General features: G+C 40.1%; 1 protein-coding gene across 1 annotated transcript; it reads left to right on the forward strand.

The window, feature by feature from the left end:
* The first annotated feature begins 457 nt into the window (after nucleotides 1-457).
* Nucleotides 458-15,873, forward strand: smg9 (SMG9 nonsense mediated mRNA decay factor). The gene is made up of 13 exons (XM_017702058.2): nucleotides 458-965; nucleotides 2,031-2,105; nucleotides 2,908-3,133; nucleotides 3,790-3,887; nucleotides 4,079-4,191; nucleotides 6,051-6,162; nucleotides 6,747-6,842; nucleotides 8,412-8,497; nucleotides 9,475-9,581; nucleotides 10,139-10,246; nucleotides 10,884-11,009; nucleotides 11,858-12,002; nucleotides 15,367-15,873. The coding sequence occupies exons 1-13, from the start codon at nucleotides 822-824 to the stop codon at nucleotides 15,443-15,445; spliced, it is 1,515 nt and encodes a 504-aa protein (XP_017557547.1). The 5' UTR covers nucleotides 458-821; the 3' UTR covers nucleotides 15,446-15,873.
* Nucleotides 15,874-16,093: the final 220 nt, after the last annotated feature.

Below are 16,093 nucleotides of genomic sequence, written 5' to 3' on the forward strand. Positions count from 1 at the left end.
TCTAATATGTGCCTGTACCTCACTCCATTCAAGTCTGATGTGTAACATCCCAGTACAGTTTGCAGAGAAACAGCCCCATGGTGCTGCCACCTCCATACTTCGCTGTGGATGTTTTTACGCACAAACATTATGAAAATTTTATGATATTCAAACACTATGAGCTGAATTATTGCCAGCAGTTCTATTTTTGTTGGGTATATAGTGCTAAAATGTCATTTGTGTGCCCATTCTACATACACATCTTTGTGTAAACACATATTTGTTAATACTTGTTTATTCGTGTTCATGTTACAAAGTGAAATCAAAATACATTACGTGTATTATGTGCACGTCTGAACTAGATATATGCACTGGAAGTGTGTTAAATAATGAAAACAATATACTATTTTTCCCTCGTTGTAAATACTGTATGCTGACCCGTTTAACGAAGATAATAGGAACCTAAAATAATGGTTCTTCGTGTCCCACCGGATCAGGGACACGTAGCTAGGCAACGTTAGCACGGTGGAGCTAACCGTGCTAACGAACGTCGCCGGTTCTCTGTGGCCTTTAAACGTTTTTGTTCGTCTTTTTCACACACATGTCGGTTGTAAATCAGAATACCGAACCCAGGGTTTTAACAACGTGCTTTCAGTTGTCACTTTTTATGTGTTCGTGTAAAAGTGAATAGCTATATAAAGCGAGCTAACACAGCTAGCCGTCTGTTTCGTCCCTCAAACGGAATGTAACGCGCTAGCTAGGCTAACCGATTTGAAGACGTCGATCTCTGTCTTAGTCTTAGACACTGTTACACTTAAGTCAGTTAACCTAAATAAGCAAGTATGTCAGAGTCTGGTCACAGCCAGCCCGGAATGTACGGACAGGGCCGGAGGAGAAGGCGCCGGAGGGACAGAGAGCCCGGGCCGCCAGGCCAAAACCTATCGGGCCCGAGTCGCGACAGAGACTTTGGGCCTCGGGAGCGGCGGGTATATGATTGTTGTCATTCAAACTGTCTCCGTTGGGACGCCCTTCTCATCTCTTTTTCATGTTATATTCGTAGATATTTGCACCTTCTACACTCTTTAGCCATCTACACATCTTTATGTTCACCGGTTGCTTAATGACTATGTAGCATTTGGTATCAACAGGTGTCATAACGTTACATTATGCCTTTATTGCACATTTTCATATATTTGCACTCACTGTCATGTCCCATGAGGTTGTCCGTTAAATCTTCTGTTACATATTCCTTTCCTGTTGCTTTACAATATACATCAACCACCTCTTTGTTTCTGCTCTCAATGTCTACAATGTTCTTCCATTTCACCCTGTTCTTCAATGGTCAGGACCACCACAGAGCATGTATTGTTTGGATGGTGGATCATTCTCACCATTGCTGTCACACTGACGTGATGGTGGTGTGTTATTGTGTGTTGCACTGGTCTGAGTGGATCAGACACTGTAGTTTTTTAAACACTGTCTACTCGCTGTCTGCTTTATTAGACACTCCTACCTTGTTTGTCCACCTAGTAGATGTAAAGTCAGAAATGATGGTTCATCTGTTGCTGCACAGTTTGTGTTGGTCATCCTCTAGTCACAGGATGCTGCCCACGACGCTGTTGGCTGGATATTTTTGGTTGGTGGACTATTCTCAGTCCAGCAGTGGACAATAAGGTGTTTAAAAACTCCAGCAGCACTGCTAGCTACATCTGATCCACCCATACCAGCAGAACACACATTAACACTCCACCACCATGTCAGTGTCACTGCAGTGCTGAAGTGGTCCTGACTACTGAAGAACAAGGTAAAAGGGGGCTAACAAAGTATGCAGAGAAACAGATGGACTACAGTCTGCTGTTGGAGAGGTACGAAATTCATCTATATATTGAGTGGAGATGATAAAATGGACACTGAGTGTAGAATGAAGGAGATGGTTTTAACTAAGTGGCTGGTCAGTGTAAGTGTTATTTGGAGTCGTAAATTACTTTAGCGATTTCAGTGATTTGGTGTATTGACTGGACTGTTTTGTCATTCGTTTCTCCTGTTCGTAGGATGGGAGCGAAGATCCTCCTGGTCCACTCCTTCAGAAGACCCCTATAATTCTAGCCAAGCCTCCTGGAGAGAGGGTGAGCCTGAGTAAATGTTGTTTCTGTATTACTCAGATATACATGTATGGTAGAGTTGCTGTTTTGCCCATGTGTGCCTGAATTTTTGTGAACATGTAGATGCAGTTACTCTACATTGCCAAAGATTGCCAATAATGGTTTTCTTTTGAATAAAGTTTCCCAGTCTCAGTAGTGTGTACACCAATCATCATCAACCCTGGTCCTGGAGATCTGGAGTCCAGCCACACCCTGCTAGTCCCACTCTCAGCTAATTGACATGGTAGATGCAGGTTAGAACTAAACTCTGCAGGTAACTAGAGTGGAATTGGTGACCATTTGTGTATAGGTTAGTATCACGCAGGGCATTAGGAAATACTGTACCTTGTTTGTCACTTATCTGTTCACTAAACTGGTGTTTTTTTTTTTTTTTTTTAAAACTTGCTGTCTGAATATGTCCATCTGTTGACATTAAATCAGTAACAAATGTGAACAATAGCTGTTAGAATGAATATTACCATGAAATGTTACGGTGAATTTCTAGGAATTCTACAGGTATTTCAGTATTTTGCATAATAAAATCATTAAGACTTAAATAAGATGTAAAGCTGTTAAGAGTAGTTTGAAGTGAAATGCTCCCCTCTAGAGTCTGGATTGCTTTTGTGGTAGTGATGGGAACCAGATGTCTGAAGAGTTGAATGGCTGTAAAAGCTACATCACACTAAATAGTATTACCACCCAGAACACCCAGTTGGAAGATTTAATTGTACCAGCTCAGCTTGAGGGGTCATGTAACAGTGTTGTGTACATATCTTTGCTCTTTCAGTCAAAGCAGAGTGCTCCGGTTAGTGGAACTTCATTAGAGAAGCCCATCATGCTCATGAAACCCAGAGAGGAAGGGGGAAAGTCTGCTGCCGCCTCTGATACTGCCTCGCCAGCTTCTGGCCCTGGAGTTGCAAAGCTGGAGAGGGAAGGCCAGCGTCCAACGCAGCCGGTCTATCAAATCCAGAACCGTGGCATGGGCTCGGCTGCATCTGCTGGGGCTGTTGACCGTAAGTGGTTGCCAGATGATTTCCAACCACTGACATTTTTATTTGTGTATTGACTAGCTTAACTCTGTAAGCTAAGTGTAGGAAGTGTAATGAAGCTTGAAAATGCATTTATATTGTTTTTATTTTTTAGTGTTTTTACTGTAGATAGCCTGTCTAGCTCCATCAAACCCCAATTAAAAAAAGTTGAATTAGTTTAACTTAATGTTCATGCAAACATACAGTGGAGAGAAAAGAGAATTTAGATAACAATCAAGGTGATTAGCGTTTTCTGTAAGAATTTCTCACCAAACATGATATTGTTATTAATTTCTTTAACTTTGCATAACAGTTCACACATACCGTGCTGTGCAAGCGTCAGATGACACTAATTTGAACACTAAATGCTAAAAAAAATTACGTAGTTGTCGAGGCTTTATGTGAATTTCTTGTAATTTTATGTTTTCTGTCATTTTTTTTTTTTCCAAATGTTGAAAAATTGTCACTTAATGGCTGTTTCAACTGGAGATTAAATAAATGTAAGTTCTGACTCTTGCACAGTACTATCCTGTTTCCCATCCCTTTTCCACGTAGTGTTTTAGTGTGTCAAGCCACATTTAAGACTAGTTTAAGTGCCATTGCAAAATGCATTCATATTTTATTTGACCTTATGTCGGCAGCTGTGATTGGCCAGACTAAGCTTCTGCCCCCTGAGAAGATGAAGCACAGTATTAAACTGGTGGATGAACAAATGAACTGGTGCGACAGTGCTATGGAGGTTAGTTTTAACACATGAGTTGTCTTAATTATCTGCTTGTGAACATATTTAAAAATGAACTATAAAATCAGACTTATGCTAATGTTCTTTCTTCACTCCTACATAAAATAGTTTGATCTGCATGTAACTGACTATAACTTCATTACTAGCCGCACGATTGTGTCAGTGAATTTTGTTTCTCTTCTTCTCAGTATCTGCGTGACCAAACAGACATGCTGGTTGTAGGAGTCATTGGACTGCAAGGGACTGGAAAGTCCACAATTATGTCCCTTCTCTCAGCTAATACACCTGAAGAGGACCAAAGGTAGACTTTACAGTTTGGTATTTAAATTTGATTTATCTACCAGGAACATGTTTTGCATTTTTTTTTCTTCAATATTTATCAGTAGTCAAGTAGTATAGTGATATACAATTTGGTAAGAATTCACATAGTCAAATTTAATTTGTCAACCCAGCAAGGGCCACCCATTGCACATAAACGTCACACAGTACCCACTGGTCACTTTATTAGAAACTCTTTTTTTTTTTTATAGCTTCACTGGTGTTCATAGTTCATTTGTTGATGCGCAGTCTCCTTCAACGGTCAGTTTCTTACCACAGAGCTGCTCTTTACAGCTCTTAATCTAGCACCACCCTTTATTTAATTTCTAGTCAAAAGTGCTTTAAGTACAAGTTATTAATTTTTCTGTTTTAGATCGTAACAAAACATTTAACAGAAAATTACACAGAAGCTTCAACAACTACGTTTCAAATCATCCTATTGTCACATCGCATTACACAGGTGCGAAGGGGATGGAAAAGTCTTAGGTGCGCAGCTCCCTTGTAGTACTTAAATACTATATACACCGATCAGGCGTAACATTATGACCTCCTTGTTTCGACGCTCATTGTCCATTTGATCAGCTCCACTTACTCTATAGTTGGACTTTATAGTTCTACAGTTACACTCTGTAGTCCATCTGTTTCTCTGAATGCTTTAGCCCCCTTTTACCCTGTTCTTCATTAGTCAGGACCCCCATGGACCCTCACAGAGCAGGTACTATTTGGATGGTGGATCATTCTCAGCACTGCAGTAACACTGATGTGATGGTGGTGTGTTAGTGTGTGTTGTGCTGGTCTGAGTGTATCAATGCTGCTGGAATTTTTAAACACTGTGTCCACTCACTGTCCACTTTATTAGAGACTCCTACCTTGTAGTCCACCTCAGTCCACCTTGTAGATGTAAAGTCAGAGACGATGGCTCATCTGCTGCTGCACAGTTTGTGTTGGTCGCCCTTCGTCAGTGGTCACAGGATGCTGTTGGGTGGATGTTTTTGGTTGGTGGACTATTCTCTGTCAAGCATTGACACTCAGGTGTTTAAAAACTCCAGCAGCACTGCTTTGTCTGATCCACTCGTACCAGCGCAACGCACACTAACACACCGCCACACCACCACGTTAGTGTTACTGACTGATCCACTCGTATTTTTGAAGCCAGAGTAGAGCTTGATTTGTCCTCTTATATCTTTAAGATGAAAGCTATAAGTACTGTTTTTCTAATGGAGACAGTTTTGGTTGTTTTGCAGGTGGTTGTTAGGAGTCCCATTTCTCTGCATCTTTTAATTCAATTTTAATTATACTCCTATATTTTTACTTAATTTTCTTTGACTTTCATCTTGTGTGGAATTATGTGGATTATCTTAAATCTGATTTCATCACAAATCTCTCTTGAAAATTTAATAACTTGGACTTAATGGCTGTTTTGCCTGGAAATGAAATAAAAGAAAGGTCTCAGTACTTTATAAAGTAGATCTATAAGGCAGATGGAGCTCATAATTGTGCCACTGAGTGGGTGGGCAAACACTTAAAAAAATGGATGAGGTAAATTTTTTAGGCAATGAGTAAATAAATATCATCTTTATGATATTTAAGACTTTGTTTCTCCAGCTTTTTCTTTGAGCTCGAGTTTACTCTGCACTGAACATCAGTGTGATTTTAGTAACATTAGAATGAAGGGATATTTCCTTCCCACAAAGCTTTGTTGGTATTTCACACCAGGCAGCGATTTTACAAAACATAAATTCAAGCCGTGACTCTATTAAATATCGTTTAAAGATCGCTGTAACATAAAGTGTGCTAACTTTAGCTCCATGGTACTCAACGTCTGTGTCTGTTTAATTTCAGGGCGTATGTGTTCAGGGCGCAGACTCAGGAGATCAAGGAGAGAGGAGGGAACCAGAGTAGTGGCATTGACTTCTACATCACACAGGAGAGAGTCATCTTCCTGGACACACAGGTTAGAATTTTGGGTTTGCAGGTTGTTCACAGGATACGTTAAACAGGCGGATGCAAAATTTATATTACATGTTTTACTTTTTTAAATGAAAAAAGTACCACGTCCTCTGTAGAGAGCACACTTAAATATGACTTTTTCGCCTGGAGTATGGAGTTTATTATTGAGCAGAAAAACTAATTTCGCATTTTTTTTCTCAGTTACACAAACATTTCTGTATTATTTATATATATATATATATATATATATATATATATATATATAATGTGTGTGTGTGTGTGTGTGTGTGTGTGTGTGTGTGTGTGTGTGTATATACACATGGAAGAAAACCTTGTATCTTTATTTTTCATTTTTTGACACAATTTGAAAATGCCTGTTACTCTTGTGTGTCAATTTCATGATGAATGGACCAAAAGAAACACATAAGAAAACAACATAAAAAAAAGATGTATTCACAGAATTCAGCTGCCCAGTGGCTTCTGTTATGAGTGGGTTTCAAGTCAACACTTTCTTGTTCTTTTCTAGCCCTATGTTGTTTCTGTTCTTTGTATTAAAAATACATGTTTCGTTACTGTGTTTGTTGTCAGCCCATTCTGAGCCCCTCTATCTTGGATCATCTCATCAATAATGACCGAAAGCTGCCTCCTGAGTATAACCTTCCACACACATACATAGAGATGCAGGTGAGTGTGTAATAGCTAGAATTATTATTGAAATGGATCAGAATGATCCCAGAAACAGAGAAATTTGGCAAAATTGCTAAGGTTGCTGTGAAACTGTTTGACTTGTGCTAAACTGAAAGTGTACTAAAATACAAAATTGTATGTTTTACGTTCATTAAATATACGTTCAAACACGATTCAACAAAATTTTGGTCAGAAGCATGTTTACCACTATGTTACATCACCTTACTGTATAACAACACTTGATTTGGGCCTGGAAGCCATAAGTTGATCCAGCTTTGAAAGTGGATTTTTTTCTGCAGTGTGCAGCTGTTCAGGGCCTTGGTCATCATGTTTTGAACTTAATAACTATTTGCAAATTCAAAGTGGCAAGCTTGACCCGTTCTTGCTCATAAAGGGTGAGACTTTTACTGGATGCTTCTTTTATGGCCAAGCATTGCTGCATTACCTGTTTTATATATATTTATACAACAGATAGTTTTCGCCATGCGAGCTGATTGGTTGAGAGGCGTTCTAACCGTTATGTCAAAATAACGGTACGTTGGCAGCTGTGACAGAAGAACACCTGAACAACCTGGAATCGGCCAGAAATGAACCGAATACCATTTGCCAAACAAAATGGGCTGTAAGATGCTTTACAGACTGGCTGGAACAAAACAACATTAATATTGATCCAGCAAATATTGACAACTGAGCTAAACTTGATATTGTGGCAGTTTTAAGGCCCAGTCCGATTTGGTTCGATTCTGAATATGAGACTGCACGTTTGGCGAATTCTAGGTTGTTTAGGTGTTCTGTCACAGCTGCCGACTGGAAATATTAGCATTTCGTAATGTTTCTAGTCTTAAATTCCTCCTGTCCCAAGTTTTTTTGGAATGTGTTGCAGACATTGATTTCAGAAAAAGGGAATATTTACACAAAACAAAGAAATTGATAAGATAAAACATTAAATAAGTTGTCGTTGTACTGTTTTTGTTCAAGTACAGATGAATATAAATGTATACATCACTGCATTGTGTTTTGATTCATTACTTTACCGACAGTTTTTTTAGGAATTGGGTTTGTATATTTATCAGCAGAACATCATGGAATATGTCCAGTAATATAAAGTCATTTAGATTTATTACATTTTGTTTTCATTACATTTTCCCCATTTCACATTATTTTCCTCTTTCTCTGTGCTTGTATTTAGCAACAAGGTTTTTGCAAAATTGTCAAAGTATTGTAGTAACATTGGGCCTCATTCACCAACTGTGCTGTCTGCTTCTTGTATATGGGATTAGTTCTTGGGTAAGAACAAAATCTACACACACTCAAGAACACAAAGGTGCGAAAAGTCCTGCAGTTTACGAACACGTCATGAATCTGACATTTTCTTAGGACCTTTCTCATGAACAAATTTATGAAAACAGAAAGATATTGGTGAATAAGGCCCAATGGCACTGCATGGTAAAAACTGGCCTTACCCTTCAGAAACCCTGTCAATTCACATAGATGTATTTTATGTGCATATATGAGCCATGACAAGTATGTTTTCAGCTCCTATATTGTCTCCTTTTCTCTCTTTAGTCTCTGCAGATAGCTGCCTTTCTCTTCACTGTGTGTCATGTTGTAATCGTGGTTCAAGACTGGTTCACAGACATCAACCTTTACAGGTCAGACTCTGTTCCTTATCCATCAACACCGTATCAGACAAAGCTGTCCATCCACCTTATTTTTCAGGTTACTACACTGTTTTGAGATTATGACTGAAATTATTACTATTATTATTCTTGTAAATACACTTATTGTTATGAAGTATATTTATAATGTGTATTTCAGCACATCATCGCTGTCTAAAGAAAAACTAAAAAAACTCCAAATGGCAACTTCAAAGGAGAGGGCAAAATTTTTATTTATTTATTTATTTTTTGCTTTTAATGTATGTAAATTTTTGGGGGGCAGTCGTGGGCTGGAGGTTAGGGATCCAGCCTCATGACCGGAAGGTCGCCGGTTCAGTCCCCAGAGCCGACAGCACATGACTGAGGTGTCCTTGAGCAAGACACCTAACCCCCAACTGCTCCCCAGGCGCTGCGGATTGGGCTGCCCACCGCTCCGGGCAAGTGTGCTCACTGCCCCCTAGTGTGTGTCTGCTCACTAGTGTGTATGTGGTGTTTCACTTCACGGATGGGTTAAATGCGGAGTTGAAATTTCCCCATTGTGGGACTAATAAGGGTCACTTAATCTTAATCTTAAATGTAAAGCGATTTTATTCCAAGTGCCAATGTAAAGGGTAGCAGGGGCTCAAATGATATAGTCCGCTTCTACTGTCCGGTAGCCGTCTGCCTCATATGCAACGGGCTTGACAGTGGAAGTTGGTCAAGGAGCTGCTACATTTACATTGAGACTGAAACACCCCACAGCTAATGCTAACGTTAGCATATTTTGCACTGTTTTCACATTGCGCTCTGTACTTATGACAGAATTCATACCGGAGTAAAAATTTTAACCGTCATAACAGATAAATCAGTATCCCACCCATGTTAATGCCCCATTGTTCAGCATACGTTATCATTGTTAGCTAGTGTTTGCATACTGATGTTGTATATTAGTTGCACAATCCTTAAACTTGTGGCGTTCAATTGTTTGTCAGGTTTCTTCAAACTGCTGAGATGCTGAAGCCCTCAACTCCGTCTGCCAGTCACGACAGCACTGGATCCTCAGGGCAAGATGACGGATCTGAGTACTATCCTCACCTCAGTGAGCAATTAGTTAGATCTTTAGTCCAATTCTATAATCTCTGTTTTACGATTTCAGCATACAGTTCCATATACGTAGGTATATGGGTATGAAAGTTAATACTGCTGTGATGTCCTGTGATTTATCATATCATTGATACTGTGATGAGCCTCAAAAACAGAAACTGCTCTTCTCCAGGACAAAATTTTAATTCCCGGGCCACACCAACACCCACCATTTTACGGGGAAATTACTTTTTCTTTTTTGTGTTACTATTAATGCCACAACTTATAATTAATAATCTTACAAATCTAAGGTGATTTGGTACCAAAACCACGCGAACCTCCTCCAAACACCCCAATACATGCCATATACAGGCTTGTTGTGCAGTGGAATTGGTACTATTTTCTTTTTGTTGTGGTGTCCTAGCATTTGCACCGTGGAGGAAAAAAAAGCCTTCCGGGTGTAAACCGGTCTCTCACCATATTAACAGATTAAATCAACAGTCAGTATAAGGATGCTGACATTGAAATTGTGTAATTGCTATTATAAAGTAACTTCCATGTTTATTTTTGTAGTTTTTTTGCAGAACAAAGCAAGAAGGGAGGAATTCTGTCCTCGAAACCTGAAGAATATGCACATGGTTGTGGACAAGCTGATGGCCCATTCACACCTAAAGTATAAAGGTTAGGCCCAAACACTTAGGCTACGTTCACCATACCAGGTTGAAGTAGTACAAATCCAATTTTTTTTGCCCTAAAGTGACTGTGAATGTTTTCAGGGCTGTGTGGACACGTAAATCTGATCTTTTCAAATCCGACCCGAGTCACTTTTATATGTGGTCCTAGATCGGATACGTCAGAGAGTTGGCCATGTGAGCTTAATGTGACGCACAGATCGGAATTCATGTGCTTCGTGTGTGCCATCATTCAGCGTTACCATGGCAGCAGCGGTGAACAGAGGTTAAAGCCTGTCAATGGTGGATTATTATTTTCACCTAATAATGAACAGCTGAGAGTTAGTTATCTTCACAGCAGAGGCTTGTTCGGACTGTTAGTCTGTTTGCTGATGACGCATGCGATGCATGCCATTCATTCGCGAGATGTTACTGAGTAGGATGTGCGCATGCAGGTAATATCAGGACGACAGTTCTTTCGCATTAATGACCGATTTGAATCACTTACCTAAACGAGTGTGAACCATCCTGTCTGAGAGATCGGATTTGAGCCACAAGTTGGATTGTAACGTGAACCACTGCTAGTCACCCCACCCCCTCACCTTGAAATTTGGCTCATTTTCTTCCCTGGTGTTGTGTTTTCTCAGGTACGTTGTCAATGCTGGACTGTAATATCTTCCCTGGACTGGAACGAGACTATCTCGGAACTGAAGTTAACCTCTTCCTTTTACCGGTGCTGGAGAACGACGGAGACGAAGCCTTGACGAGGGCCGGTAAGAGAAGAAAGAGTTGGGCCACTGTTCTTAATTTTCTCTTCATTTTATAATATTTTAGTGCTGTAGAAAGAATAATTCATTATTCTGGCTTACTGTGTTAGTAAGCTATTCTCTTAAACAGTTACCATTGTAATTTAAAAAAGACAGTAATTGTACACATTTATTTGAATTTTTGATTGACTACACTGGGGCAGCTTTGACAAGGGCCAAATCATCAGGCCAGGCGAATGGGTCAGAGCACCTCTGATACAGCAAGGCTTGCGGGGTGCTCCTGGGAAGCAGTCGTGAGTGCCTGCCGCCCATAGTCCAAGGAGGGGCAAATCATGATCCAGTCAGAGGATGCTGAGTGCCCAAAGTTCATTGATGTGCTAAGAACAACAAAGGCTATCTTGTCTAGTCCAAAAAGACATGAGGGCTACAGTGGTACAGAAGTCACAGAGATGTTTATTGATACTTACGGGAGGAATGTGTCGCAACACACACAGTATTGCACCCTGCTGTGTATGGGGCCACGTAGCCGTGCCCATGTTAACCCCTGTCCAGCATTAATTATGGTGTACTAATTTTGAGTGAACGAATAATCAATATAAAGATGCACTTCAAACATTGTTGTCTGCTACATATGCCTTCACTGTCTTGATGTATTTATGATCAGTTTTATTTCAGACAATAACTGGCATTCACTGGAATTATTTGAACCAGATGTCCCAATTTATTAATTCAAATGTGAACCTTTGATTTCCTGAATTAATGAAACTGACCTCAACCTTGGTTTCTCCTGTCCTTGGCTGACTGTGTATGGCACCAACTGATCTATCTGTTCTTGTTCTGTGTTTGTATTGCAGGGTCTGGGTCTATGCCTCTTTTCTCTCTGTTGCCAGGCTACAGGGGTCACCCCAGCTTCTCTTCACTGGTGTCCAAACTCCGCAGCCAAGTCTTAGCCATGTCTCGCAATCAGCTCTCGCACACCATCCTCACAGAGAAAAACTGGTATGGCACAGAAATTCTAATCGCTCACTCTTATAAATTAATCATAACTTATTTTGCAAGTGGTTTTCTATGTAGTTACAAGCAATATATGGCTTATGTTCTTTAAGTTTAAAGTTTATTGAATTCATGTATTCATATAAGAATCAGTGGTTTGTAATTCTGTTTTCCAAGGCTTGGTTTCCATCTAATATGGCTAACAACAATTGGAACGCAGTATACATAATGTAGCCTAACTTCATTTGTATGATGCTAACTGGGGCAGTTGGACTCATCTGTCATTAGCAATATTAGCTACAACCCCAATTCCAATGAAGTTGGGACGTTGTGTAAAACATGAATGAAAACAGAACACGATGATTTGCAAATCCTTTTTAACCTATATTCAATTGAACACACTACAAAGACAAGATATTTAATGTTCAAACGGATAAACTTGATTGTTTTTTGCAAATATTTACTCATTTTGAATTTGATGTCTGCAACACGTTCCAAAGAAGTTGGGACAGGGGCGTGTTTACCACTGTGTTACATCACCTTTCCTTTTAACAACACTCAATAAGCGTTTGAGAACTGAGGACACTATTTGTTGAATCTTTGAAGGTGGAATTCTTTCCCATTCTTGCTTGATGCACAACTTCAGCTGCTCAACAGTCCGGGGTCTCTGTTGTCGTATTTTACGCTTCATAATGCACCACACATTTTCAGTGGGAGACAGGTCTGGACTGCAGGCAGGCCAGTCTAGTACCCGCACTCTTTTACTACGAAGCCACACTGTTGTAACACGTGCAGAATGTGGCTTGGCATTGTCTTGCTGAAATGAGCAGGATGTCCCTGAAAAAGACGTTGCTTGGATGGCAGCATATGTTGCTCCAAAACCTGTATGTACCTTCCAGCATTAATGGTGCCTTCACAGATGTGTAAGTTACCCACGCCATGGGCACTAACACACCCCCACACCTTCAGAGATGCTGGCTTTTGAACTTTGCGCTGATAACAATCTGGACAGTCCTTTTCCTCTTTGGCCCGGAGGACACGACGTCCATGATTTCCAAAAACAATTTGAAATGTGGACTCGACAGACCACAGGACACTTTTCCACTTTGCGTCAGTCCATCTCAGATGAGCTCGGGCCCAGAGAAGCCGGCGGCGTTTCTGGGTGTTGTTGATATGTGGCTTTCACTTTGCATGGCAGAGTTTTAACTTGCACTTGTAGATGGAGCGACGAACTGTGTTCACTGACAGTGGTTTTCTGAAGTGTCCTGAGCCCATGTGGGAATATCCGTTACAGATGTATGTCGGATTTTAATGCAGTGCCGCCTGAGGGATCGAAGGTCACGGGCATTCAATGTTGGTTTTCTGCCTTGCCGCTTACTTGCAGAGATTTCTCCAGATTCTCTGAATCTTTTGCTGATTATGGACTGTAGATGATGAAATCCCTAAATTCCTTGCAATTGCACGTTGAGAAACGTTGCTCTTAAACTGTTGGACTGTTTGCTCACGCAGTTGTTCATAAAGTGGTGAACCTTGCCCCATGCTTGCTTGTGAACAGCCGAGCCTTTCAGGGATGATCCCTTTATACCCAATCATGAAACTCACCTGTTTCCAATTAACCTGTTCACCTGTGGAATGTTCCAAACGGGTGTTTTTTGAGCATTCCTCAACTTTCCCAGTCTTTTGTTGCCCCTGTCCCAAATGCTTTGGAGTGTGTTATTAGCGCAAAACACAGACTCTTAAAAGATGGTCAGACTTGATGTTCAGGTTTTAAATGCAAAAAAAACACTATACTAATGAAGTCAAGTCAGGCTTTGTCATTTCAGCTGTATACAAGTACACAGTGAAACAAAACAATATTCCTCCATGACCAACACAGGAACACAAGTGCAAAACAATACAATATGGACAGTGCAGATAATACAGTACAGTAAATAAATATGAAAAACTTAGAATCAATACACAACAGAACACAGGCAGTATATGCTACTGAGAGTGTGTGGAGCTGTGCAAAGGAGGATGTTACATGCTATGACATATTAGCAGCTTAGCAGATAGCCTAGCATATATGAGCATAGCAGTCAGTGAGGTAGCAACCAGAACAGCAGTGGTATACAGTATTTGGTTGATACAATAATTCTAGCAGCTAACATTAAATTGTTAAACTGAAGTAAAATGTGCAAAAATGCAAGTTAGATATTGTGAAGATGAGGATATGATGACAACAGTAGATAATTCACTTATGTTCCCAGAACCCACTGCCTCACCATTTTAGACCAATTTTTTTTAATGAATTTCAACAATCAGATTTACAAAAAGTGTTACAAAGCGTTACAAAAAGCTGTTCTGCACAGAGTGCAATTACACATTTCCACCATAGAGGTCTCCAAATTGCCCAAATTTTCATTGTTGCAGCTTTAAGCCTGAGGTAGATGAGTTTAGTCCAAGAATTCATGGCCACAAAACGGACCCAGTAAGTCCGAGTGTTGTGGTTGTCCTGTTTCTTTCGCAAACTCAACTCGACAGATGTACGCGTGTGAGGCTACGATGCAATCATCCATGGCTGAGAGTCGATAAGTAGCCCTGCCTTCACTACTGCTCCCCTTGCTTTCTTTTGGTGTGAAGGTTAATCTCTTGCTCTCCATCAATCACTCGGTGTGATGGTAGCCCATTGTGGGCATCTGTTGCTTGACATGCATGTAGTTGGACAGAGTTCTTCTCTAAGTGCGGCCCAGTACTGTTCTCCTGCAGGCCCGGAGCTTTTTGTTATAGAAATGCAAAGCAAAGACAAAGCAAAGCTGTTCATGCAGTAAACAGTCTTTAAAGGGGCAAAACAAGTTAAGATGATTGGGTATTGCATAGTTTGGACAGTAAATGTGCTTGCTAGTGCATTAGCTATTATAGCTGAATGTTTATTTAATGAAGCAGCAGCTTGACTAGTCCTTGTGCTAGCAAGCTTCAAGTTTTTGCCATTTATTTATTTATTTATTAACATCGCCTTCACAGTGTAGCGCTTCAGTTCTCTCTCTGACTGAAGGTTTTTCTACAATGAAAGGCTCATTATTTAAAACTGTGTCAAAGCTGACAGGATTGCCTGCAGCTACTAATGAGAGTAAGACTCGATATTAAAGACTCGAGACTCAACTCTGACTTGGAACCTAAAGACTCTAGACTTACGTTGGACTAATGTTTTAACTTCTGAGCAAATTCAGCTAGAGTATAAGTAAAATGATTAGTTTGAAAATACTTAATAATAAGTCCATGAAAATCTTACTTTAGTACTTTTAACTCAGTAAATGATAGTTACTGCTCACCTGATGGTGTTTTTATCTGTTTTTGTATGTATTCTAATGTATCTTTTGTTTCTGCAAAGGTTCCACTATGCTGCCAGAATTTGGGATGGTGTTAAGAAGTCTTCAGCCCTGTCTGAGTATAGCCGATTGCTGTCATAATTGGGGGCTCTTAGACGTGCCTGGGATTTGGAGAAATGGAGAAAGTCAGTCTCCTTCATGTGCTCTGAGGCTCGGCCACACAGTGCCGCATGTAACATCGCTGCGCGCCACGTTCAAGCCAGCTGTTTTGATCAGAACAGCGCATGCTCTGAAAGGACAACAGTGGTGGGTTGCATTTGTTGCTCAGCTGTTGTGTTTTGAGCAGGGAAATACAGCAAATGTGTGTTTGCTGACAGTGGATCTAGGCAGCTGAGCCAGGTGGTAATTGTTTTTGAAAGAGCTGAATCTGATGCCTCATGGAACTACGTCAGGAATGTATGGAAAAAGCTTCAGCCAGGTCAGAATGATTTCACAGATGAAGATCCTTCAGACAAGTTGTTTTTTGTGATCGTATTTATTTACCAATAAAAAAGTCTTCTTCTCTGTGATGTTTGATGGCTTCATATGCCTTATTTTACACTTCTCTCTGCTTTTTTACCCATATTTCACTAAATAGAGAGTATACTGTTGAAAATCACAGTCTGAAATATTCTTTCTACACTATTTAATACAGTTGTTTTGCTTTACATACCTGCAGCAATCTACTTTTTATGGAGCACAACAGTAATTTTTGTTGTAATATTTAATTGAAAAAGTTATTTAATAGAA

The sequence above is a fragment of the Pygocentrus nattereri genome, chromosome 3, assembly GCF_015220715.1.
Source record: "Pygocentrus nattereri isolate fPygNat1 chromosome 3, fPygNat1.pri, whole genome shotgun sequence".
Lineage (NCBI taxonomy): Eukaryota > Metazoa > Chordata > Actinopteri > Characiformes > Serrasalmidae > Pygocentrus > Pygocentrus nattereri.

What these genes read in the sequence shown, in the direction of transcription:
- smg9 (XM_017702058.2), top strand. Translation starts at nt 822, where the DNA reads ATGTCAGAGTCTGGTCACAGCCAGCCCGGAATGTACGGACAGGGCCGG. An exon ending in ACACCTGAAGAGGACCAAAG is followed by an intron (nt 4,192 to 6,050) that starts GTAGACTTTACA and finishes GTTTAATTTCAG; the next exon opens with GGCGTATGTGTTCAGGGCGC. An exon ending in CGAAGCCTTGACGAGGGCCG is followed by an intron (nt 11,010 to 11,857) that starts GTAAGAGAAGAA and finishes TTTGTATTGCAG; the next exon opens with GGTCTGGGTCTATGCCTCTT.